At 41.0% G+C, this 26,782-nt stretch overlaps 1 protein-coding gene across 3 annotated transcripts in view; it reads right to left on the bottom strand.

Annotated features, from left to right (window-relative positions):
- B3GLCT (beta 3-glucosyltransferase) overlaps nt 1-26,782 on the bottom strand; it is a 110,641-nt gene that overhangs the window by 48,266 nt on the left and 35,593 nt on the right. For all 3 annotated transcript variants that reach the window (XM_077158975.1, XM_077158976.1, XM_077158977.1), the window contains exons 5-8: nt 19,402-19,478; nt 18,652-18,763; nt 12,751-12,887; nt 9,698-9,761 (exon numbers count right to left, since the gene is read on the bottom strand). In XM_077158975.1, coding sequence (XP_077015090.1) covers nt 9,698-9,761; nt 12,751-12,887; nt 18,652-18,763; nt 19,402-19,478 — 390 coding nt within the window. The remainder of the gene's footprint in view (nt 1-9,697; nt 9,762-12,750; nt 12,888-18,651; nt 18,764-19,401; nt 19,479-26,782) is intronic.

Here is a 26,782-nt window from a genome sequence, read left to right as displayed (position 1 = left end):
ATAACGAATAAAGTAAAGACATAGTTAAGATATGTAGAGGGGAAATAGTTACTAAGAGATACATTCGAGTGTCATAAAATCTGAAGAAAAGTATGGGAAAATAGAGAGTTCAAAAAGGTGGCAAAGGAAGGGGGAGTAAGACTGGCAAGAAGCCAGGCGGTAGCTATATAGGAATTTCATCAATTGACTTTAATACCCTCACATATGTGGGAAATACTCTTCTGTATATATTCAGCATTCACTGGATTTCCAAAACTGAGTATCCGTACCAGAGCCAGCTTTCCAGTAAAGACCTATAGGCAGACGCTGGCTTTCAATGCTTATCCTTTTCTTTTTTGTGGAAGTGAAGGATGATTTGTTTAGAAGGATATCTTTCCTCAAATGAACTGTTTCATAATTTAAAACTACTCCAAGATTTAAAAAGGTCCGCATGTGCCATTTCCCGCAGCCCTGGACTGCGTCCCATTTCAAGACCTACACAACTTCCTGAGACAGGTTCCTGCACCGGGCAGAATGTAAGTTCGTTGGGGGCAGTCAGATGTGCCAGTGGGGGAAATGCAGAGAGACCTTGCTAAATGATGGTTCAAGAATAACGAAGGACGAGACACCTGCCACCCACCCGCAGGGTGGTTGGTACAGATGTCCAGTGATCGCCCCACCTCTCAGGGTGCCTGCTCTGGGCAGTCCAGCCCTTGGAAGGAAAGGGACACAGGCAGGCCCTGGGGCACGGGTGAAGGCCAGAGGTCCTTTCAGTGACACTTCTGCACGCTTTCAGAAATCCACCTTTCCACCTAGCTTCTTTCTTGCTTTTCTTTCTTTCCATTTGAGTAATTGTAGGTTTATGGAAGAATCCAGCACAAGGTACAGAGTTCCCATATAACACCCCCCCCCCCAATTTTCCCTGTTACTACATTTTGCATTAGTATGGTCCCTTTTATCACAATTGGTGAAAAATATTATATAATTATACTATTCACTGTAGTCCACAGTTTGCCTTAGTGTTCCCTCTTTGCCACCTAGTTTTAAAAATGAAGAACTAAGAAACAAGCTGGGCCCCGCAGCAGCTGACCCACCCGCCCTCCTTCTCCCCTCTCTTTCTCCGCCGGCCCGCCGCGCGCCGCCCACGCCCCGCAGCAGCCGACCCGCCCGCCCTCCTTCTCCCCCCTCTTTCTCCGCCGGCCCGCCGCGCGCCGCCCACGCCCCGCAGCAGCCGACCCGCCCGCCCTCCTTTTCCCCCCTCTTCCCCCTCCTGCTCCGGCCGCTCTCCAACCACCACAGTGCCCTCTTCCCCTGCCTTCACCGGCTCCTCCGCCACCAGCCTCGACAGCCTTGCCGCCCTCACCTTTCCTCCTCCAGAACAGCTACTGGGGGAGTGGAGATAATACAGAGCAGCTCCCGGAGCCACGAGGGAGATCAAAGGGACGGCGTACCCCATCCTGGAACGGCTGACTATCTGGGAGAACCAGCTCTGGTGAGATCACCAAGGGGCACGGGCTTTCCTGGGTGGGACGGCAAGTGACCGGAGTCCCTCCCTTCCACCTTCCCAGGCCAGCTGGTAGAATTGGACAGGTGGTCCCCTTAGGCCGCGGCGGCTGGTGCCCCCACCACGCGAGGCCCCCAGGACCAACTGAGAGAGTTGGGTCGGAAATCCCCAGACTGCGGAGAACAGTGACTGGGAGATCCCTTCCAAACACGTGACTCCCCCGTCCTGCTGGGAACAGTGCACTCTCCCGGGCTGCGACAGCTGGCGCCCTCCCGCCACGCTTGGCGCCCCGGGCCGACTAGCTAATTCGGCCGGACGCTGTCCCGTGCTGCGGCGGCCGGCGACCCTCCCCGCATTCGGAACCCCAGGCCGGCTGGCATTCTTCCAAGACGCTTCGGCTGCCGAACCTCCCCTACGGCGCAAATTTTCCAGAGTTAAACGACCCACAGCAACTTTCACTGGTGGAACCCGTAGACAAACATGTGCCACGAGCGCCACCTACTGGGCAGGATAAGAAAAATAGAACCCAGAGATTGCACAGAAAAATCTTTCAACCTGTGGGGTCGAACACCCAGGGAAATCTGACTAAATGCCCAGACGCCAGCAGAAGATAACGGATCACGCTCAGAAAATTGAACATATGGCCCAGTCAAACGAAGAAACCAATAGTTCAAATGAGATACAGGAGCTGAAACAACTAATGCTGAATATACGAACAGAAATGGAAAACCTCTTCAAAAACGAAATCGATAAATTGAGGGAGGACATGAAGAAGACATGGGCTGAACATAAAGAAGAAATAGAAAAACTGAAAAAACAAATCACAGAACTTATGGAAGTGAAAGATAAAGTAGAAAAGATGGAAAAAACAATGGATACCTACAATGACAGATTTAAAGAGACAGAAGATAGAATTAGTGATTTGGAGGATGAAACATCTGAATTCCAAAAAGAAACAGAAACTATCCGGAAAAGAATGGAAAAATTTGAACAAGGTATCAGGGGACTCAAGGACAATGTGAACCGTACAAATATACGTGTAGTGGGTGTCCCAGAAGGAGAAGAGAAGGGAAAAGGAGGAGAAAAACTAATGGAAGAAATTATCACTGAAAATTTCCCAACTCTTATGAAAGACCTAAAATTACAGATCCAAGAAGTGCAGCGCACCCCAAAGAGATTAGACACAAATAGGCGTTCCCCAAGACACTTACTAGTTAGAATGTCAGAGGTCAAAGAGAAAGAGAGGATCTTGAAAGCAGCGAGAGAAAAACAATCTGTCACATACAAGGGAAACCCAATAAGACTATGTGTAGATTTCTCAGCAGAAACCATGGAAGCTAGAAGACAGTGGAATGATATATTTAAGTTACTAGAAGAGAAAAACTGCCAACCAAGACTCCTATATCCAGCAAAATTGTCCTTCAAAAATGAGGGAGAAATTAAAACATTCTCAGACAAAAAGTCACTAAGAGAATTTGTGACCAAGAGACCAGCTCTGCAAGAAATACTAAAGGAAGCACTAGAGTCAGATACAAAAAGACAGAAGAGAGAGGCATGGAGAAAAGTGTAGAAAGAAGGAAAGTCAGATATGATATATATAATACAAAAGGCAAAGTGGTAGAGGAAAATATTATCCAAACAGTAATAACTCTAAATGTTAATGGACTGAATTCCCCAATCAAAAGACATAGACTGGCAGAATGGATTAAAAAACAGGATCTTTCTATATGCTGTCTACAGGAAACACATCTTAGACCCAAAGATAAATATAGGTTGAAAGTGAAAGGTTGGGAAAAGATATTTCATGCAAATAACAACCAGAAAAGAGCAGGAGTGGCTATACTAATATCCAACAAGTTAGACTTCAAATGTAAAACAGTTAAAAGAGACAAAGAAGGACACTATCTACTAATAAAAGGAACAATTAAACAAGAAGACATAACAATCATAAATATTTATGCACCGAACCAGAATGCCCCAAAATACGTGAGGAATACACTGCAAACACTGAAAAGGGAAATAGACACATATACCATAATAGTTGGAGACTTCAATTCACCACTCTCATCAATGGACAGAACATCTAGACAGAGGATCAATAAAGAAATAGAGAACCTGAATATTACTATAAATGAGCTTGACTTAACAGACATTTATAGGACATTACATCCCACAACAGCAGGATACACCTTTTTTTCAAGTGCTCATGGATCATTCTCAAAGATAGACCATATGCTGGGTCACAAAGCAAGTCTTATCAAATTTAAAAAGATTGAAATCTTACACAACACTTTCTCGGATCATAAAGGAATGAAGTTGGAAATCAATAATAGGCGGAGTGCCAGAAAATTCACAAATACATGGAGGCTCAACAACACACTCTTAAACAACAAGTGGGTCAAAGAAGAAATTGCAAGAGAAATTAGTAAATACCTAGAGGCAAATGAAAATGAAGACACAACATATCAAAACTTATGGGACGCAGCAAAGGCAGTGCTAAGAGGGAAATTTATTGCCCTAAATGCCTTTATCAGAAAAGAAGAAAGGGCAAAAATGCAGGAATTAACTGTCCACTTGGAAGAACTGGAGAAAGAACAGCAAACTAATCCCAAAGCAAGCAAAAGGAAAGAAATAACAAAGATTAGAGCAGAAATAAATGAAATTGAAAACATGAAAACAATAGAGAAAATCAATAAGACCAGAAGTTGGTTCTATGAGAAAATCAACAAGATTGATGGGCCCTTAGCAAGACTGACAAAAAGAAGAAGAGAGAGGATGCAAATAAATAAGATTAGAAATGAAAGAGGAGACATAACTACTGACCTCACAGAAATAAAGGAGGTAATAACAGGATACTATGAACAACTTTACGCTAATAAATACAACAATTTAGATGAAATGGACAGGTTCCTGGAAAGACATGAACAACCAACTTTGACTCAAGAAGAAATAGACGACCTCAACAAACCAATCACAAGTAAAGAGATTGAATTAGTTATTCAAAAGCTCCCTAAAAAGAAAAGTCCAGGACCAGATGGCTTCACATGTGAATTCTATCAAACATTTCAGAAAGAATTAGTACCTACTCTCCTCAAACTCTTCAACATAATCGAAGTGGAGGGAAAACTACCTAATTCATTCTATGAAGCCAACATCACCCTCATACCAAAACCAGGCAAAGATATTACCAAAAAAGAAAACTACAGACCAATCTCTCTAATGAATACAGATGCAAAAATCCTCAATAAAATTCTAGCAAATCGTATCCAACAACACATTAAAAGAATTATACATCATGACCAAGTAGGATTCATCCCAGGTATGCAAGGATGGTTCAACATAAGAAAATCAATTAATGTAATACACCATATCAACAAATCAAAGCAGAAAAATCACATGATCATCTCAATTGATGCAGAGAAGGCATTTGACAAGATTCAACATCCTTTCCTGCTGAAAACACTTCAAAAGATAGGAATACAAGGGAACTTCCTTAAAATGATAGAGGGAATATATGAAAAACCCACAGCTAATATCATCCTCAATGGGGAAAAATTGAAAACTTTCCCCCTAAGATCAGGAACAAGACAAGGATGTCCACTATCACCACTATTATTCAACATTGTGTTGGAAGTTCTAGCCAGAGCAATTAGGCAAGAAAAAGAAATACAAGGCCTCAAAATTGGAAAGGAAGAAGTAAAACTATCACTGTTTGCAGACGATATGATACTATACGTAGAAAACCCAGAAAAATCCACAACAAAATTACTAGAGCTAATAAATTAGTACAGCAAAGTAGCAGGCTACAAGATCAACATTCAAAATCTGTAGCTTTTCTATACACTAGTAATGAACAAGCTGAGGCGGAAATCAAGAAACGAATCCCATTTACAATCGCAACTAAAAGAATAAAATACCTAGGAATAAATTTAACCAAAGAGACAAAAAACCTATATAAAGAAAACTACAAAAAACTGCTAAAAGAAATCACAGAAGACCTAAATAGATGGAAGGGCATACCGTGTTCATGGATTGGAAGACTAAATATAATTAAGATGTCAATCCTACCTAAACTCATCTATAGATTCAATGCAATACCAATCAAAATCCCAACAACTTATTTTTCAGAATTAGAAAAACCAATAAGCAAATTTATCTGGAAGAGCAGGTTGCCCCGAATTGCTAAAAACATCTTGAGGAAAAAAAACGAAGCTGGAGGTCTAGCGATGCCGGACTTTAAGGCATATTATGAAGCCACAGTGGTCAAAACAGCATGGTATTGGCATAAAGATAGATATATCGACCAATGGAATCGAATAGAGTGCTCAGATATAGACCCTCTCATCTATGGACATTTGATCTTTGATAAGGCAGTCAAGCCAACTCACCTGGGACAGAGCAGTCTCTTCAATAAATGGTGCCTAGAGAACTGGATATCTATATGTAAAAGAATGAAAGAAGACCCATCTCTCACACCCTATACAAAAGTTAACTCAAAATGGATCAAAGATCTAAACATTAGGTCTAAGACCATAAAACAGTTAGAGGAAAATGTTGGGAGATATCTTATGGATCTTACAACTGGAGGCGGTTTTATGGACCTTAAACCTAAAGCAAGAGCACTCAAGAAGGAAATAAATAAATGGGAGCTCCTCAAAATTAAACACTTTTGTGCATCAAAGAACTTCATCAAGAAAGTAGAAAGACAGCCTTCACAATGGGAGACAATATTTGGAAATGATATATCAGATAAAGGTCTAGTATCCAGAATTTATAAAGAGATTGTTCATCTCAACAACAAAAAGACAGCCAACCCAATTACAAAATGGGAAAAAGACTTGAACAGACACCTCTCAGAAGAGGAAATACAAATGGCCAAAAGGCACATGAAGAGATGCTCAATGTCCCTGGCCATTAGAGAAATGCAAATCAAAACCACAATGAGATATCATCTCACACCCACCAGAATGGCCATTATCAACAAAACAGAAAATAACAAGTGCTGGAGAGGATGCGGTGAAAGAGGCACACTTATCCACTGTTGGTGGGAATGTCAAAGGGTGCAACCACTGTGGAAGGCAGTTTGGCGGTTCCTCAAAAAGCTGAATATAGAATTGCCATACGACCCAGCAATACCATTGCTAGGTATCTACTCAAAGGACTTAAGGGCAAAGACACAAACGGACATTTGCACACCAATGTTTATAGCAGCGTTATTTACAATTGCAAAGAGATGGAAACAGCCGAAATCTCCATCAACAGAAGAGTGGCTAAACAAACTGTGGTATATACATACGATGGAATACTATGCAGCTTTAAGACAGGATAAACTTATGAAGCATGTATTAACATGGATGGACCTAGAGAACATTATGCTGAGTGAGTCTAGCCAAAAACTAAAGGACAAATACTGTATGATCCCACTGATGTGAACAGACATTCGAGAATAAATTTGGAATATGTCCTTGATAACAGAGTCCAGCAGGAGGTAGAAACAGGGTAAGATAATGGCCAATTGGAGTTGAAGGGATACAGACGGTGTAACAGGACTAGATACATAAACTCAAAAATGGATAGCACAATAATACCTAATTGTAAAGTAATCATGTTAAAACACTGAATGAAGCTGCATCTGAGCTATAGGTTTTTGTTTTGTTTTGTTTTGTTTTGTTTTGATTTTACTATTACTTTTATTTTTTTCTCTATATTAACATTCTATATCTTTTTCGGTTATGTTGCTAGTTCTTCTAAACCAATGCATATGTACTAAGAAATGATGATCATGCATCTATGTGATGATGTTAAGAATTAATGATTGCATATGTAGAATGGTATGCTCTCTAAATGTTGGGTTAATTTCTTTTTTCCGTTAATTAAAAAAAAAAAAAGAGAAGGGATAATTGGAGCTGAAGGGATACAGACTGTACAACGGGACTGGATATAAAAACTCAGAAATGGACAGCACAATACTACCCAATTGTAATGCAATTATGTTAAAACACTGAATGAAGCTGCATGTGAGGTATAGGTTTTTTGTTTTTGTTTTTGTTTTTTTTTCTCTTTCTATTATTGTTTTAATTCTTATTCTGTTGTCTTTTTATTTCTTTTTCTAAATCGATGCAAATGTACTAAGAAATGATGAATATGCAACTATGTGATGTTATTAAGAATTATTGATTGTACATGTAGATTGGAATGATTTCTAATTGTTTTGTTAATTCTTTTCTTAATTAATAAAAAAAAAAAGATAGATATATCGACCAATGGAATCGAATAGAGTGCTCAGATATAGACCCTCTCATCTATGGACATTTGATCTTTGATAAGGCAGTCAAGCCAACTCACCTGGGACAGAACAGTCTCTTCAATAAATGGTGCCTAGAGAACTGGATATCCATAAGTAAAAGAATGAAAGAAGACCCGTATCTCACACCTTATACAAAAATTAACTCAAAATGGATCGAAGTTCTAAACATTAGGTCTAAGACCATAAAACAGTTAGAGGAAAATGTAGGGAGATATCTTACGAATCTTACAACTGGAGGCGGTTTTATGGACCTTAAACCTAAAGCAAGAGCACTGAAGAAAGAAATAAATAAATGGGAGCTCCTCAAAATTAAACACTTTTGTGCATCAAAGAACTTCATCAAGAAAGTAGAAAGACAGCCTTCACAATGGGAGACAATATTTGGAAACGACATATCAGATAAAGGTCTAGTATCCAGAATTTATAAAGAGATTGTTCAACTCAACAACAAAAAGACAGCCAACCCAATTACAAAATGGGAAAAAGACTTGAACAGACACCTACCAGAAGAAGAAATACGGATGGCCAAGAGGCACATGAAGAGATGCTCAATGTCCCTGGCCATTAGAGAAATGCAAATCAAAACCACAATGAGATATCATCTCACACCCACCAGAATGGCCATTATCAACAAAACAGAAAATGACAAGTGCTGGAGAGGATGCGGAGAAAGAGGCACACTTATCCACTGTTGGTGGGAATGTCAAAGGGTGCAACCACTGTGGAAGGCAGTTTGGCGGTTCCTCAAAAAGCTGAATATAGAATTGCCATACGACCCAGCAATACCATTGCTAGGTATCTACTCAAAGGACTTAAGGGCAAAGACACAAACGGACATTTGCACACCAATGTTTATAGCAGCATTATTTACAATTGCAAAGAGATGGAAACAGCCAAAATCTCCATCAACAGAAGAGTGGCTAAACAAACTGTGGTATATACATACGATGGAATATTATGCAGCTTTAAGACAAGATAAACTTATGAACCATGTAATAACATGGATGGACCTAGAGAATATTATGCTGAGTGAATCCAGCCAAAAACTAAAGGACAAATACTGTATGGTCCCAGTGATGTGAACGGACACTCGAGAATAAACTTGAAATATGTCATTGGTAACAGAGTTCAGCAGGAGTTAGAAACAGGGTAAGACAATGGGTAATTGAAGCTGAAGGGATACAGACTGTGCAACAGGACTAGATACAAAAACTCAAAAATGGACAGCACAATAATACCTAATTGTAAAGTAATCATGTTAAAACATTGAATGAAACTGCATCTGAGCTATAGGGTTTTTTTTGTTTTTGTTTGCTTGTTTGTTTGTTTGTTGTTGTTTTTTACTATTATTACGACTTTTATTTCTTTTCTTTATATTAACATTTTATATCTTTTTCTGTTGTGTTGCTAGTTCCTCTAAACCGATGCAAATGTACTAAGAAACAATGATCATGCATCTATGTGATGATGTTAAGAATTACTGAGTGCATATGTAGAACGGTATGATTTCTAAATGTTGTGTTAATTTCTTTTTTTTTATTTCCATTAATAAAAAAATAAAAAAAAAAAAGAAACAAGCTGGGCGGCCCACGGTGGCTCAGCAGGTAAGAGTGCTTGCCTGCCATGCCCGAGGACCCAGGTTCGATTCCCGGTGCCTGCCCACGTAAAAAAAAAAAAAAGAAACACAAGCTGCCCTGTTTTTCACTGGTCCTGCTGCATATGCATGATGAAAATGAGCTTAAAACAGAAAGACTTAATTCACAGGGTGCTCGGAAAATTACCTTGGTGGGAGAAGATGGATGCGGGGAGTAGGAAAATGTACTGTGTGGGAATATAGAACATCTTGCATAGCAAAAGCCTCGAATTCTTGATTATTAAAACTTTTAGCCAAACAAATCAGGACATACCTCATGCTTTAAATCGATTGTAAAGTCGGATTTCAGGGGTTCACTCTTTAGCCTTCTGGTAAGCCTAGGAAAAGAGACAATTTTATTTTTTTAAAAAACCATAACCATAAGAAGTGTCAAACAAGAATACGCAATCTGGGGACCTGTCAATGTTTGAAAACAGGTAAAAATACAAATTATAAGAAAAAAATAGCTGTTCGATTTCCTTGAGGTAAAGGACTATGAAGACCCCCTCCTTACAGATGGATTTAGTCAGTGAATGCAAAGTTTGTTGCAAATGTAGCAGTCGTTTCATCATGTGCAAATAAAGCAAAATTATACAATGTTTTTAAAAATAAAAGCCATGAAGTTTATTGACTCCTGATAACCCATACACTAAATAATGACATAGAAAAAAAAAAAGACAGAAAAGAAAAAAGCTTGCATGACAGAAAAACAAGTTGCTATTTGCAGTCTCCCACTTCTTCTTTTTTTTTAGGAGTGAGGGAGGGAGGGGGAAGCAGGGAGAGAAGGAGGGAAGGAGAGATGCAGTCCCCTACTCTTAGTAACCCCAATGAATTACAGTGGATGGAATTTTTAGCGAGGGACGGGAGGTGTGGTTTGGGGGAAGAATAAGTTTTATTTTACTTTTTCAAGGTCATCTCTGGCTTTAAAAATCTTTAATGGCTCATACCACTTTACACCAACTATGATAGTTATTAGTAAAAACATGAAAAATAACAAGCGTTGGCAAGGATGTGGGGAAACTGGAATTTCCTACATTACTAGTACAAATGCAAAATGGTGCAGATGCCGTAGGAACAGCTTAGCAGTTCCTCAAAGAGTTGACCATAAAATTACCCCGTGGCCCGGCCATCCCACTTCTAGGATGGCCGGGCCAACCCTAGACATCTATTGAGGTCTATTCTTAAGGAAGAAATGAAAAGAGTAATTTGAATACATATTTGCACACCAGTGTTCACAGCTGCATTATGCACAACAGCCAAAGGTAGGAACAGCAAGTGTCCATCCACAGGTGACTGGGTAAGCAAATGTGGTCTTTCCATACAAGGAAATATTACTGGGCATGAAAAAGAATGAGGTTCCGATACATGCAACAACATGGAGGAACCTGGAAGACACACTCAGTGCAATAAAACTCAGAACAAAAGGACCAACATTGTTACCAGAGGTTAACAGGAGTGGAGGGAAGGAAGAAAGGGAGATATTGCTTAGTGGGTGCTGAGTTTCTGTTTGGGGTGATGCAAAAATTTTAGTAACAGATGGCAGCACAACATTGTGGATGTAATTAATGCCACTTAAAAATGCTAAAAGGGCAAATATTATGTTAAATATATGCCACCACAGTAAAATTTCCTCTAAAATTCTTCAATGGCTCCTTTCCAAGGTAGCATAAAGTCCCAGACTCTTACCAGCTTTGAGCCCTGCCACTCCCCTCCAGCACCCAGCTCTCACATCGGCTCCTTCTGCCCTGTGCACACCACCATCCACTCTTCTGTCTTCCATGCTGTCCGTCTGCCCCCACCAGACCTTCACTTGGCAAACTTTTCTTCTTCAAGACCAAACTTAAGGGCATTTTTTCTGTGAAATTTCCCAGACTTGCCCACCAGAATGCACTGAAACTTCCTTTTCCCAGCGTACCAAGCTGAGCTCTTTAACAGCACTTACCACATGCATTGTGACCCACTTTCCAGTCTCTCTTCTCCACTACGCTTCTCTGGGTTGCCAGCCTCTCCCCAGGCCTGGCCAAATGAGTACTCAACAAATGCCACTGAATGAATGATAATGCACTGGGAGCGCCTGACCCTCAAGCTGCAGCAAACCAAAGTTTGCCCAGGTTGACAATGACCATAACCTTTCATTGCTGCAGAAGGGAACACATGCTCCTCTCCCCTGGAGAGCACAGAGGTAGGCAAACCAGGAGAGGGTGAGAAGGGAAGGGTGACTCTCCCTTCTCATCTTCCCTCCCCTTCCTTCCCCAACCTCCAAGAAGTAAAGGACGGAAACTGTGTGGATCTCTGCAGGCCTGCCTGGTGCCTGGCAGGGCATGCCTTGACAGGCAGACACACAGGTCAGCATTCTTAGTTGTAGGCAAGAGAACTCTCTCCAGCTAATTTAAGCAAAAAGATGCCCTTGTTGAGGCATATGGATAACTCTGCCAATTACTGGGATGTAAAGAGACTCCAGACTGAGAGTCCAAGATTCACCCCAGATTCCTACCACAGATACGGGCAGACTCTGCCACCGTCAGGAAGCCACGGTCTCAGCTGCCCGTCCTAAAACTACCCTTCTTCTGCCACAGCCTCTCAAGCCAAGGAGACCACTAGGCTTTGTCTTCTTCCCCATGTCACTCGGGCCCCAGTAGGAATTTTGCATGGTTCATCCACTCGATAGAAACTAAATAACACAGCCGATCCCTAGTAGCAAGGGAGGCTACAAAGCAGGGGATTTTTGTATACTTTTTTGTTGGGGGATTCTCCGTTGGGAAGAAGTGCTCAGACAAGAAGGGGCTTGTCAATAAGCTGAACTGTAGTTTACTGAATTCAGTAATTTCTTCCCTCTTCACATCTAAAGAAGTATCACTGTAATTAAATGCACAGATATCTACGCATGGCTATCTACAGTTCCTTGTGTGGCAGCCCTGCTGCCTGCACATGGGCACCCAATCGATGATTGGCTCCCCCCGCACGTGACCCATGCCTTTCTTCCTGGCATTTGGCCCTACAGTTCTATAGAACCAGGGCCGCCAGCAGCGGCGATGGTGCTCACAAGCAGGTCTCAGGGTACTATGTGCTCTCCCTTCACCTCCCACCTTGTTTTGCAGGTGAATAAAAGGATAATCAGAGAGGTTAAGGGATGCCTCTAAGGGGATCAGTAAATGATGGGGTGGAAACAAGAACTCTCGGGTCCCTGGCTCTGCATCCACTGCTCCTCACTCTGCAACACACTGTCTCTGGCTGAAAACTCATTTGAAATGCACCAGTTACCCTCTCCCTTCCGACCCCACCCCCTCCCACTCCCTCGGCCCCCAAAACAGTCTGATAGATTCTTACTTGTTTACTAGTGGAATACTAAGGGCCCAGCCAGCGGCAAAGTCTGGATATTTGAAAGCTGTAGGATTTTCAGAAAAGGCATAATGGTGAATTATTGTAGATTCTTCATCATGTAATGCTTTTCCCAAAAACCATTCCTGTTAAAGATATAAAATGCCACGTAAAAAAAAAGGAATTTCAGGTAAGACTAAAAACAATGTTCTATTCAGTTCATTAAATATTCTAGGTGACAGACAACTAGCAAGGGTTATATATTTTTACAGAGAACACAAATATAATGAACACTAGCGTGATACTGCATATAAAATCAGGTCATCATTATGAATAGAATGCTAGTTATCATTACACCATCAGTGTATAAAATGGCACTTTATCAAGTATTCCATATAAAAATACCATTAAGGCAAGTAAAACAGTGCTCCCTTACTCCCCACTGAGATTTTCAAAGAAGAATTTGAAAAATGCATCATTTCATCCATACATACAATGAATATTTATTGAGAATCTGCTATAGACCATGGGGAACAGAGCTTACAAGTTGGAGAGGTAGACAGAAAATAAACAAGTAAATAATGTAATTTCAGATAGTGACTGGAATATTCTATGTTGAAAATAAAACAGAGTGAGTTGGGGACTATCCTAGGAAGAGAAAAAAACACTCTGACAAAACAACTCAACTGAGATTGAAGAATGTCAAGAAGCCAGCTATGCAAACTCTGGGAAGAGCACCCCAGGCAGCTAACGGGTAAATACTTACACATCTGGTGGAAAAAAGTGTGCAACGTGGCTGGAGCACCCTGGACAACGGAGTATGAGAGGGAGAGGTAGACACAGCCTGGGGTGGGTGTATGTGCCAGCAGGAGAGAGTGCAGGCTTCGCTCTGGGCATCAGGGGAGACATCACTTCTGGCCACAACAGAACAGCCAGGATGAGAACTCTCCTCCCACCAAGAACAACAATCAAAGCTGGAGAATTCACATAAAGTGATGACTGAAGACACCAGAAATCAAGGCAGGTAAGACACAAAAGGCTACGATCCCAGTGAGAAGAGAAGCCTGTCCGTGTGAGCCCACATTCAGTCTCTTCCCTCAGGGCACGTGCTGGTTCTCAGCACTGGGAACAGCGATGCAGCAGAAAGCAGCAACTGGGGACTCCTGCAGGCTCACTGGATGAGGGCACAGAGCCCGGCCTGGAGGCTGCCAAGGTGGCAGAGATTTAAAAGGATTCCAGAAAAAAGAGCCCAAAATTCTGCATGCAATTTTTCCTCCAATTCTAAGCTACATAAAAACCAAGGGAAATAAACAAAAACCAAGCAGAAAGTGGCAGCTGAGTAGTTAAAAAGCAGAGCAAAGATTTAAACACTCTCGTAGTGTTACGAGTCCAGGATGGGAATTCAGGATTTGCCAAGGTGAAGTGGCTCTAACAAATGCCCCAAGTCTCTAAGTGAGGCCTGAGAGGGACCACACCTTTGAAGTAAGGGCAAGCTGAAAACAGATCCACCCAGAGAAGATTTACAACCCAAAAGAATATTAAATCCTCCTGTAGAAAGATGATGTCATCCACCACTTCTTCAATTTTTCAAGTAAAATATCTACCATTCAGGCAAAAATTGTCAGGCATGCCAAGAAACAAGACCCGTTCAAAAATGGAGAAAAAAAAAAGAAAAAGAGAGATTCTCAGTAAGTCAGATTTTGAAACTCTCACACAGTGACTTCAAAATAACCATGATTAATACAGTTAAGAAAAATAGATGGAAAGATGGAAAATTTTACCAAAGAACTAAAATCCATAAACCAGAGTCAACGGGAAATTCTAAAACTGAATAATTCAAAAGCTGGAGTTAGGAATTCAAAAGGATATTAGACACAGAGAGAATACAGTGGGAGAGAGAATGTTTAGCTGGAAAGGAGGTCAGTAAAAAATATCTATGTTGATGCACAGAAAATTTTTAAAGGAGGAAAATACAGAAAAAAACGTAAGAGAAACATAGGACATATTGCAAGGTTTAAATATGTGAAATTGGAAATCCTGAATGGGAAGAGGGAGGGAACAGAACTGAAGAATATCTGAAGAAAAACTAGCTAAGAATTTTCTAAAACTAACTCAAGTTACCAAGCTATAAATTCAAGAAGGTCTACATACTCCAATCAAGACAAATACAAAGAAAATCACACATAGGTACATAGTAAAAACTGCTAAAAAGCAAAGACAGAGACGATCTTAAAAGGAGCCACGGGGACATGAGCTGGCTTGGGGTAGGGGGGACGCATTTCTCTCAAAGGAACAAAACCAAGATAGGCAGTCTACACTTCCACAGAAACTCGAGAACTGTGGAAGCTAACAGGCAATGAAATGCCATCTGAACGGTGATGGAAGAAAAACAACGCAGCCTAGAGTGCTACGCCCAGTGAGCTGTACTAGATGTAACGGGAAAGAGCTGGAAGACTTTGAGCAGATGAGTGACATGATCTGAATTACAGAGGTTAGTTTATTATGGTGGAACGAGTGGAAGCCAGAAGACCTGTTAGGAGGCTCTAATAAGGCAAGAGATGATGGCAACCTGAACCAGGAAGTATTATTAAATATGGAGAGGACATGGGCAAGAGATACACTTTGGAGACAGACCCAACCAGCTTTGCCTATATGGGGTTGCACGGAAAAGAGGTATCAATCATGAATCTTGGGTTTTTTATCTGAGCAATGAATAGAGTTCCTTCTGAGATCAAGAGGATTGGAGATGGAAGAAGTTTAGAAGGGGCATTAGTTCAGTTTTGAAGTTCTTATCAGGATAAGTGGAGGTATAAAGTGGGCAGTTTGCTACAGGAAGAGGGCACATACAGCTCACACCCTGGTTCCTTCACATCTGCACCAATATGACCTGAGCAGCATTATGTTGGGCTCAATACCTCAATAAAGGAGCAACCCACCCCAAATCCATCCCCGCCACCTTATTTTGCTTTATATTCCTCCACAGTCTTTATTGCCATCTGACATTTATATTTGCACTTTTGTTCATGATCTATCCCCCTGCAACAAGACTGTCCACTCTGTGAGGGCAGGAATGGTGCTCATTTTGTCCACTGCAGCATCCCCAGAAGAACACATGTGATAGGGGTTCAATAATTTGTGTTTAATGACTGGATCAATCTCAGGAGAGACTGAAAAGATGCCCCTCCCCTAATCAAAAAACTAAAGCATGTAATTTAAATCAAGTAGCCTAATTTCTAAAAGTGTCATGTTTTCTCTCTCTTACCCTATCATCGCCAGCACACTTCCTGTTCCTTATCAGAAAATATAAGCAGACAGGCGAGGTACTATTTCTTAAGAATCCTCTTCTCCTTGTGGTTGTATCCCAAATACCTACCAGAGCCCTAGTTTTGGTCAATTCATCAACAAGTCATCCCTGAACATGTATGACCATCACCAGTATAACTGCGCATTCACGGTCACAGACCTACCTGGCAATTTTGTTCTTGATACTTTGCCTATTAATTTATTAAGGAATAAATTACAACGCAAATGACTTCAGCTTGACCCAGAAAATTCAACACCGTTGTTTCAAAAAAATTAATAATGAAGCTGTTTATAAAACTACTAACCCTCAACCAATGTGAAAATCCCCACATTTAATATATCATGGCAATACAGCTGGTTTAAAGAAAAGAAATACCCTTCTCACTAATCTTTCATCATTACAATACTTTGTTTCAAACAATTTTATGAAAATATGTTTTTATGTTACATGCCCTGATAGCAATGTTCAGCTATTATCTAGAACATAAGATTGTCATTCAATTTGTGTGTGTGTTTGTGTGTGTGTGTGTGTGTATGTGAGGGAGAATTATATTGTAAAGAGTTACACTGAGGGGCAAAATCAATATAGAATTTAGGAAAAGAGGCACTCTTCCATCTTTCTTAATGGCTGTTTTGTTAAAAAGGCAATTATAACTAAGATAAACTTTAAAAGAATAAGTCAGATGTTGTTCTATTAATATCTTAGAACTACTCTTTACTAACACCTGTGTTTCACCTCTATTAAAAATAATTCAAAGAAGTCAAGATGCCTCAGCAAATGCACAATTATTTTAAAAGTACATTGTAGGGGACAAAAAGAAAGCCTTCAGACAAGAAATGGCAATTTATAAGAATCACCCAGAAAGGCAATTTTAAAGACTAATTACTTTAATAAAGTTTTTTTCTCCTTTTAAAATATCATGTGACAGCATAAAGTTGCATTAGTGAGAACTACTGGAAGATATTAAAGATAGAAAATGTCAAAATCAAACAAAATATCTGGCACCCTAACATTAAATAATCCTGATTTTAACGTAGTTTATCCATGTCAATATCAAAGCCAGGTTTACTTTATTCTTTTTTCCTAAAATTTCAAAAGGAGGGGAAAAACCCACACTGGTTTGAACGACCTCAATGCTAGTTTCAAAAGAAGTGAAGCATCCTAGATACTCCTTTTCTCAAATGGTAGCATTCAGAAAAGCAGGAAAAACCACCCCCATTTTAGCTGTGTACTGTACTTGTTTTTCATGAACTTGCTCTGAACTTTTAAATTTAACATTCCAATTTTCATTAAAAAGCACAGTGAGTCACCATCTTCTGTACAGAATTAGAGCTTTGGATAATGGAAAAATAATCGCCAGGTGAAATGAACACTGAGAGGAGGTTAAAACTCCTACACTCTAAAAAAGATTTGGGAGTTTTCTCAAGTCAAAAGGAAACATAAAATCCTAACAAATGTTTTACATAAAACACGGCAAAAAAGACACAGATGCTGGTTTGTATCATCAGAAAAGACTGTCTGAGACCTGTTATAAATCTTCTCTTTGAAGGAATCACTGTCTTAACCTAATAATCCTCTCATCCATTACGTCTGAACCTTCCCAGAAAGCAAAGGCATGAAGAGGAAGCATCGAGGAACCTTCCAGCTTTTAAGGATAATTGAAACTTGTGGTTTGTATTACAGTAACAAACTTTCTAGTGGTTGGGAAATCTAATGATCACGGTTGCCCTACTTTTTGCATCTGCTGCAAAAACAAAGCAGACGCCCAGAAGTTCACCTTTTGTTCCCCAGATTCTCATTAAGTATGATTCAACTCTGGATTTGGCATCAGAATATGGGAGGGACAAGTTTCCAGGGGTATCCGAAACAGCCCAGTTCTGCAAGTTTAAAGAACGCTCAAGTGTTACTGGGTGGTAACCTGGGTTGGAAAAGCCCCAAATCCTCCCCAAAATTGTCTCCACTGCCTACAACACCCTCTTTTTCTCCTGTTACCGCTGACCCACCCTATAGGACTCAGATGCCACGCCCTGCAGCAGCCCTTCCAGTGAGGGTGGCAGCCCCTGCTCGTGCTTCTACGAGCCCTTCGGGCTCCCCTAGGAGATGCCCCCTCCTCACTGCAGTTGTTCCGTGGAGGGGCCCTGCACTCAGGTGTGAGCTTGTGCCACCCACCTGCCGTGCCAAGTGCCCAGGAGACAGCTGACATGCAATAAATATCACTTATAAGAAATAATATGCAGTCGCTGTCTAGTAAAAAGAAATAAATTTAAGCTTATTTCTAAGGTAAACTGCTTCTGAACTCTGGGTTACAGCTTTTAACTTTCTGAAATTGCTAACACATAAAAATAGATTTTCTCATTTAAAAATGGCTCATTATAGGTTCCAACCCTCTCTAAGCCACAAACCTCAAAGAGAATTGCTTAATAAAAGCAGTTCACACAGGAAGAGTTATGGCACAGGCTCCAGATATTGAACTTTTATTTCATGCTTTTTAATGATTAGAATTTTTAATGGTTTTTATTAGCTTCAAGAACCTCTTAATCAAAATTAAATCTTCTTTTAAGCATTTACCCCAAAGGATAAATAACAGCATTGAAATTTTATTTCACCTTAGATGGATCATATCTTCTGAGAGTTTCTAAGAGTTTGGGAATTTTTATTCTGGTCTCTTCTTCACAGAAGAAAATCCATGACGAATTTCTGCTGTATGTTAGAGAAAAGCTGACAAAAAAAAAAAGAAATAGGTTAATCACTTCCAGAACATGAATTTAAGATAAGATTTAAAATTCTTAAGTGGGAAATGGATGAAGGACACAGAGAATGACAAGAAATCTAGATCATTTTCCTCTAAGGTTTTCTTCAAAGTATAGAATTTCAACAGATAGGAAAGTCAGCTACTAATGGCTTACAAAGCAGAGATCTTAAAATTAATGCTCTGCATAACAGCATCAGTTCAGAAGACAGATAATTCCCAAATATCAGCTTGAGGCATTCTGTCTCTAGAGACTGATTTAAAAACAAAAGCTATTCCCTAGTAGGAATCAACCATCTGGCAATGGGGCTAAAGGGGTCATTGTAAGAAGTAAAGTTTAAATTTGCCCAAATCACCCCCACCCCCCACCCCCCATCCCCACCCCTCCCACTCCCCACCAACAAGCAAGTGTGGCGAGGGGCACTGGGGAGCACTGGAGAGCACAGGAGAGCACAGGGGAGCACTGAGGAGCACAGGGGCACTGGGGAGCATTGGGAGCATGGGGGAGCACTAAGGAGCACGAGGGAGCACAGGGGAGCACTGAGGAGCACAGGGGAGCACAGGGGAGCACAGAGGCACTGGGTTTATGCCTCTTCAGCCCACATACTGCAGCAGCAAGGGGAGGATGCTCCATGCGCCTTCCTGCTCCGCCAGCTGATGAGTGAGAAGGACTCGAGGGGGCTCCTGTGAAAGATTGCACAGAAGAGCAATAAATAAAAACACAATACAACCACATCAATTGAAAAAAAAGATTTTTTTTTGCATTCGATTTAAAATGCAGGTATTGTAATGCACAGGATGATTTATTCTCCGTGCAGCCCACTCATTTCCAGTACTTCTGAGAAACTAATGGGCACAGTATTTCAGCCACGGGCACTGCAAGGCCCCCAAGGAGATCTTGGGGCTGCCTAGAGCCCCCTGAAACTGTGGACCTGACAGGGCAGCCGGCAGGGAAGGGCAGGGACCAGGCAGGGTCAGCTCAGAGGAAGAGTAACTGCGTTTCATCGTACACACAAACGTGTAACACACACGAGACAAAATGCTCTGGCTACGAAGAGAGTGTATAATACCCAGTTTTATCTCATGTAAAAAAGTCATTTTTAAAGAGCCTCAAAAACACTAAGAACACCCTGCTAATGAAGAGTTTTTTGTCTAGATACTAGAAATATGATCCTTAACTATTCAAACAATGAAAGGTATAGCATAATAAAGGAATTTCCCAAGCTGTACGCACAGAAGGAATCATGATTCAGAAATAAGGACTGCGGGTAAATACGTTCACAGGCACACGCAGAGAGAAGCTGACATATTTAAGGCTGCGAATGTCACCTTTAAGGTAAAGCACTTCTCAGTACATTTCCAGTGATTACAAGCCAATGGTCTATCAGAAAGTTCATATTTGATGTGCTTAAAGAACCTCCCAGTAAACTCTAGTATACCCTGTGTTTTACACTAACCACAAAAATATGTCCTGGGAACTGTTACAGTCAAGGGGATTTAAGAACAAGTGACTAAATATGTGAAACAATCACAATGATATAGACTATATACCAGCTAAAAATTTCATATAAATTCATTATTGAAGAAGAGAATCATTTTTAATATAAACTTTTAGAATTGAATATCCAATAAGTCTTATTCCTTTATTCTATGCCTTTACTTCAACTTCTATGCACAAATATGAAAGGCAAAAATAATAATCAAAAGTTAAATAACATATGTTGGAAAGAAAGCAAAAATCTAAAGGCTGAATTAACTGCTCGTCAATACAGTATAATATAAATAATTCAGAACCTTCCTATAGTTGCTTTCCATTGTCTTTTAAAAACTACCATCTATATATTTATATACTCACGAGGGATTACATAAGAGCAAAAAATCATGTGTAAAGAAAACTAATAGCAATATGATTTGCATAAACTTCTGAAATAACTATGGGTGAGTGCTAATGTAAACTGGGTTAGAAAAGAAACAGCAAATGCTAAAAAATGTTTCATGAGAAATAAGGAGCTGATGAGCTTCTATGTAGCAACTAAAATAACAAAGGCTTTATAACAATGGAAATGTCTTTATGTTAAGAGGAAAAAGCAGACAACTCCAACTATATATATATATATATATATATATATGGAACAGAGATTGGATAGGAACTGAAAAATACAACTATTTATGTCAGGAGGATAGAAGGAGATATATGTTTTAAAATTCCTTTAGTGTAGTTAAAACAACGTGTTGGTTTCCCGGCTGATGGAACAAGTGCCACACAATGGGTTGGCTTCAACCATGGGAACAGTTTTGCCCACAGTTTTGAGGCTCGAAGTCCAATCGAGGCGTGGCCAGGCACTGCCCTCCCCAAGCCCTTGGCATCTCTGTCCCACAGGCAGGCGCGTGGCAGCGTCTCCTCCTCTCTCGGGGTGCCGCAGGCTGCTCCTCGCACCTGCTCCCCCCACGCCCACCTTCCTCTGCTCACAAGGACTTCAGCCGCGTGGATTAAGGCCTCATTCACCTAAACGGAAAATATCTTCAAAAGCCCTGCTGACAAATCAGCTCACACCCCCAGCACAAAGCTGGGATCAACATGTCTTTGGTGGGGGGCACAATTTGGTCCACAACACATAGTTTAATAAAAAAATAATAATTTTTTTTCAATCTACTAAATTTAACATTTGTTTCCCCTATTATTTATTTATTTTTAATCCATATGTTTTACTCATCTGTCCATAAGGTAGATAAAAGGAGCATCAGACACAAGGTTTTCACAGTCACAGAGTCACACTGTAAAAGCTATATCATTATACAGTCATCTTCAAGAAACATGGCTACTGGAACCCAGCTCTACAATCTCAGGCACTTTCCTCCAGCTTCCCCATTACACCTTAACTAAAAAGGTGATATCTACATAATGTATAAGAACAATCTTCAGGATAACCTCTCGACTCTGTCTGGAATCTCTCAGCCATTGACACTTTATTTTGTCTCACTTCACTCTTCCCCCTTTTGGTAGAGAAGGTTTTCTCAATCCCTTGATGCTGAGTCTCAGCTCATTCTAGGGTTTCTGTCCCACGTTGCCAGGAAGGTGGCATGACCCCTGGAAGTCACGTTCCATGTAGCAAAGGGGAGGGCAGTGAGTTTGCTTGTCATGTTGGCTGAGAGAGAGAGGCCATATCTGAGCAACAAAAGAGGTTCTCATGGGTGTGACTCTTAGGCCTAATTTTAAGTAGACTTAGCCTGGCCTTTGCGGGCTTAAGTTTCATATGAACAAACCCCAAGAATGGGGGCTCAGCCTATTGCTTTGGTTGTCCACACTGCTTGTGAGAATATCAAGAACTCTCCACTTGGGGAAGTTGAATTCCCCCTCTTTCTCACCATTCCCCTACAAGTAACTTCCGTCACAAAAATAAAAACACTACAATAAAAGCACAAAGAAGGAGTCAAGTACTAAACTGAAGTAAATTCTATGGATTCTTCACAGATTAAAATCATTCCTATCTCCCTTATTTTTTGGTTACTTGATCTTAAGCCTGGGCTTTACATTTGCTTCAGTTTATGAAGACAAGGACAACAATTAAATGTTCCAATCCTCAAAATCTCCAAACAGAAACATTTCAAAAACTAGTGTGCTTTGTGAAAACAGCCTCCAAAGATGTGAGGGCACCCCCGTCTCAAAAACACAAAATGGAGTCTTCCTGTACATTCAGAAACCTGTTCTTGACCACTTCTTGATTAAGCAAGGTCATCTTAACAGAGATACATTATAAATCCAAAAAGGCCCAAGCTAAGAACTCTTCTCCTGTCAGCTATGTATCTGTGACTACACACACAGACCCAGGCAGAGATGCACATATTCACGTGTTATCAGCCCCTTTTAAGATAAATAATCAAAAAGGTCACCATAAAATCTTCCATTGAATAATCTTATCTCAGGTCTTAGCCCCGGAACTGTGGTAACGTATGTTCTCTCTCTCACTACCACAAGATTTAGTGAAAAGTTCCATATGTCACCAGTTTATATGCACTTTTAGATACAAAATGGGTTTTTAATAAGCAACTGGATGAACAGTCATCTCAAAACTCACTGAAAAAGAGTTTTACAATGAAAAGTGGCAGGAAGCAAGATAATTTGACATCAATACTACCAATAGCCATTTGAAATGAAAGGTATACGAAGATGCACGCAGTAGCAGCTGTCTGTTGCCAAGTAGACGTGTGTACCCACTGAGCCATGCTACTATTTCAAACCCAGAGGCTGCAAAATTTTACCAATAATGAGATAATGCCATAACAGAGGCAAGTCTACAGGGATGGGCTAAAAGTTCACATGACAAAATGTGGATAAATGTGGGAAAAGGGTAAGAAAAAAAGTTGATCACGGTATTTTAAATTTCTAGGTCAATTCCATTTGTCTCTTTGAACAAAATCTCCCTGTATTTTCATAAAGGGCATCTACTGATATGAAAGCAATATTCTGAGATCAGAAAGTCTACTGGATTTTTAGCCAGAACTTCCTTTGAACACATATGCTATCAAGGCATATATTCATTTTTATAGTAGTTAATCATTATTGCGGACAAATTTATAATCCACAGTCTAATTCATTAGCTGGTTCTTATACATACTCATCATCTTCTTTTGAGAAAGGGGTTTGATTTTAATGTTCTAGTGAGCATTCCCAAAATGTGTTGAGAAAGCTGATTATTCTTTCCTCCATGTGGAGGAAAACACCATTAAAAATTTATATCTAGAAAAATTAATGGAAAGAATGAAAAAGCCAGCGTCTGAACATGGATTAAAACAGATGAGTCTTTCAAATATCACAAATGACTTTAGCTATTTGGCAAATTTGCTTTTGAAGTACTTTAGTCTCCCTGCCACTGTCTGGAAAGAATTCAACTCTCTGCCGGCCTCTGCCCTGGTCAGAAGAGTGTTTCCCAATATCTGGAATGTGTCTGTCGTTAATTTAACCCGTCAGCCTAGCAGGACGTGGGCTTTTGGTCTAACTCAGTCTAACTATTCAGATAAAGTGCTAGAGGAGAAAACAAAAGTCAGCACGTTTGTCCAGCACAAGGCAAAAGTTCTAAAAGATTGAATCCCGTTTTAAGGCTGATTCCAATTCATGCTGTATTTCCAAATTCCAGCTATCATGTAGTTCTTAGGCACTGAACTGAGTTTTTAAACTAACACATACATTATGATGAAAATTAATATATGTCTATTGTTAAAATCTTCCATGAGAGATAGATATATCTTAGGAAGATAATAACAGAATTGTGCAATATGCTGTTTGGAACAAATTTCTAGATTTACTAGCCTTTATAAATACAGTATTCATTTATGGCTGGGTAGATCATATCTGATGCCATAATATCACACTTCCTGATGTCTATTTAAAAAAAACAAAAAGATTACTCCAGTTAACTTTTCATTACTAACTGTCCTTGCTTCACAAAAGAAAATATTATTTCATTATTTATAAATATTATCTTATAAGCCTATTTATTTGAAGAACATTTTTATAGCTCCTATAAATCTGTCTTAACTAATCATTCATTTATTCACTAAAGACAGCAGAGCCAAATGCTTAGACATGATTTCTGAAGCCAAAGCACTTCTGCCCTTGACCTGGCTCCATCTCTTCTGAGCCCTGCAGCCTTAAGAGAGTCCTTGAACCTTTCTGCAGCTCAGGATCTTTCAGCCCTGGGGGAGGGAGCACTGCTTTGTTGATACCTCAATTTTGAACACTCCCACCCTTCAAACTGCAGGCAAATAAATTCCCATTACTCAGTCAACCCACTGTATGACAAGTATTTTATCAGCCAGGAAATGAAGACACGGCATTATTATTCCTGAGTTCATATTTGTTGAGCAACTACTATATGCCAGGCACTTCTCTGGGAACCTAATATGGCAGAGTCCCTGTTCCCTTGAATGTTCAATTCCAATGAAGGAGACTGAGGACAAACACATGAATACATAATACAATGGCCAGGGCAAATAGAAACTATAGAAACAAGGCCAGATAACCGACTGGAAGAACTTCCACCCTCTGGCCACACCAACAGCTGCCGGCCCGCCCATGTGCCCGGAGGCAGAGACACAGAGAAGTGGCTTCACAGCCACAGGCCTGGCCACCGCGCCCCAGTGAGGTGGGCAGGGACAAGCCACACTCTCCGTCTCCACTTCCTCTCTGCAAGAGGAGGAGAATAGCAGGAGCTTCTTCATACAGTTAAATGAGCCAGTATTACGTGGCTTCCAACCCCGGATCTCTGCTCCAGTCCCTGGCCCAGAGACCGGCTGCCTCACTGCTGCCTCCAGCCCGACCTCTGTGAGGACTGCCCAGCCTCGCTCGCCTGCCTCTCGTGCACCCACCCACTCAGCCGAATCGGGCTCCCGACGTCCCGCCTCCTCTACAGCAGCCCCCGGCGGCCTCCGAAGCCCCTACGGTCCCCCAAGGCTTAGCTCAGCCCCTCCCTGAAGGCGTCGTGGGCGTCCCTGCCCTGGTCTCACGGCGCCGGGGACAAGCGACCTCAGCGCAGCATCTGAACCACCTGCTTCCCCGGCTCACTGCACCCCCTCGGGGGCCGGACTCCTCCAGCCCAGGACAGAGGCTCAGATCCCAGGAAGCCGAAGGGGACAAAGGCTCCCCATGCAAGGCGGGAGGGATGCACTGCGCTGTGACCGAGCTCGGGGCCCTACGGGGGTGGCCTCCGTGTCCCTTCTACCTTCTCCCAACCCTGCGCCCTGGCACAGAGAAAACATTAGAGATTTAGTAAATCAGTGGACAGCTAAATCCTCACCCAACAGCAGGGTAATAAAGTCTCAGTTTAAAAAGATAAGTTAATGGCATTCCTTAGTACCTAACAATTACTACAAAGAAGAAGATGAACTTTTGGAAAATAATGAAGCAGCCAATTACATTCACCTAAACTGTTGCAAGATAACTCATCTCCTGGACTCTCAACAATCACCTGTTAATGAAGGGCCTCACGCTGTCACTCTGACACTAAAAATATTCCAAAAATAGACAGTGTCAGGGCAGCTTTCGCAAGCTTCCTCACACTCATCTATGAAAAGCTTGGCTTGCTTTCCTGGCTTACCTTAGAGAAATGAGATTTTTTTTTTAAGTAATGAGCCCTGACTAACTCTCCTCAAGAAAATAGTGATTTCTAAAACTCCCTGCAAAGAAGAGAAGAGTAATTTATTTGTATGGCTCACATGGTGCCAGGTTTTTAATAAAGGTCAGAGTCAAACCACAAAAGACAGCAGTAAAAACCAGAAGTAGCTCTTCTCTCCAAAAAGCTGGGGCAAGTTTCTGAGCAGCCGGCCTGGCTCCACCTGGCCTAAAGCAGAAAATGTAGCCCAACATCTGCTGGGGCCCCCAAAACAGCTCCTTATAAGCATTTCCCACTCCTAGATTTTTTTTTTATAAGTTACCTTAAAAAAGAATGGAACTGTAACTTATCACAGTTTTCCCCATATCTTAACTCCAGCCTTCAACCTGAACTCTCTCCAAGGACTCTTTCCACAGGGGCGTATTTCCCTGTCCCCAATCCAGACTGCTTCCCTGGCCAGGAATGCTGGGCTAACATGTATGCTTCCAGGTCCTCAAAACGGTGCTGGAATCCCTGTTTTACTAGAAACTATCGAAAACAATGCAACAGTGTCCTACATTTTCTCCTTCAGATGGGAACGGCTGTTTCTAATTTAATCTTCTTTTCAAATTCCTTTAGAGAACGGTGACAGTTTACACGATTTTAGGCAAGTCTTACACCTAGAACCCTTCTGGAGCTTGCGGAAACATCATCTCAGTCTGGGCCCCACTGCCACATGGCAGGCATGTGGAAAGGAGGAGGTACAAGTGCCCGGTGGGCAGGAAGCAGCCTACAAGCTCCCCTGGGGATTTCTGCTGGCCTCACCTCCATTTTTGTCTTTTGTTACGGTGTGTCTTTAAACAGTCAACCTTTATAACTTCACATTACCCTCGCATCCAG

This window comes from Tamandua tetradactyla, chromosome 4, assembly GCF_023851605.1.
Source record: "Tamandua tetradactyla isolate mTamTet1 chromosome 4, mTamTet1.pri, whole genome shotgun sequence".
Classification (NCBI taxonomy): domain Eukaryota; kingdom Metazoa; phylum Chordata; class Mammalia; order Pilosa; family Myrmecophagidae; genus Tamandua; species Tamandua tetradactyla.
Note: the sequence above shows the minus strand (reverse complement) of the source record. Positions and strands in the feature narration are given on the sequence as shown.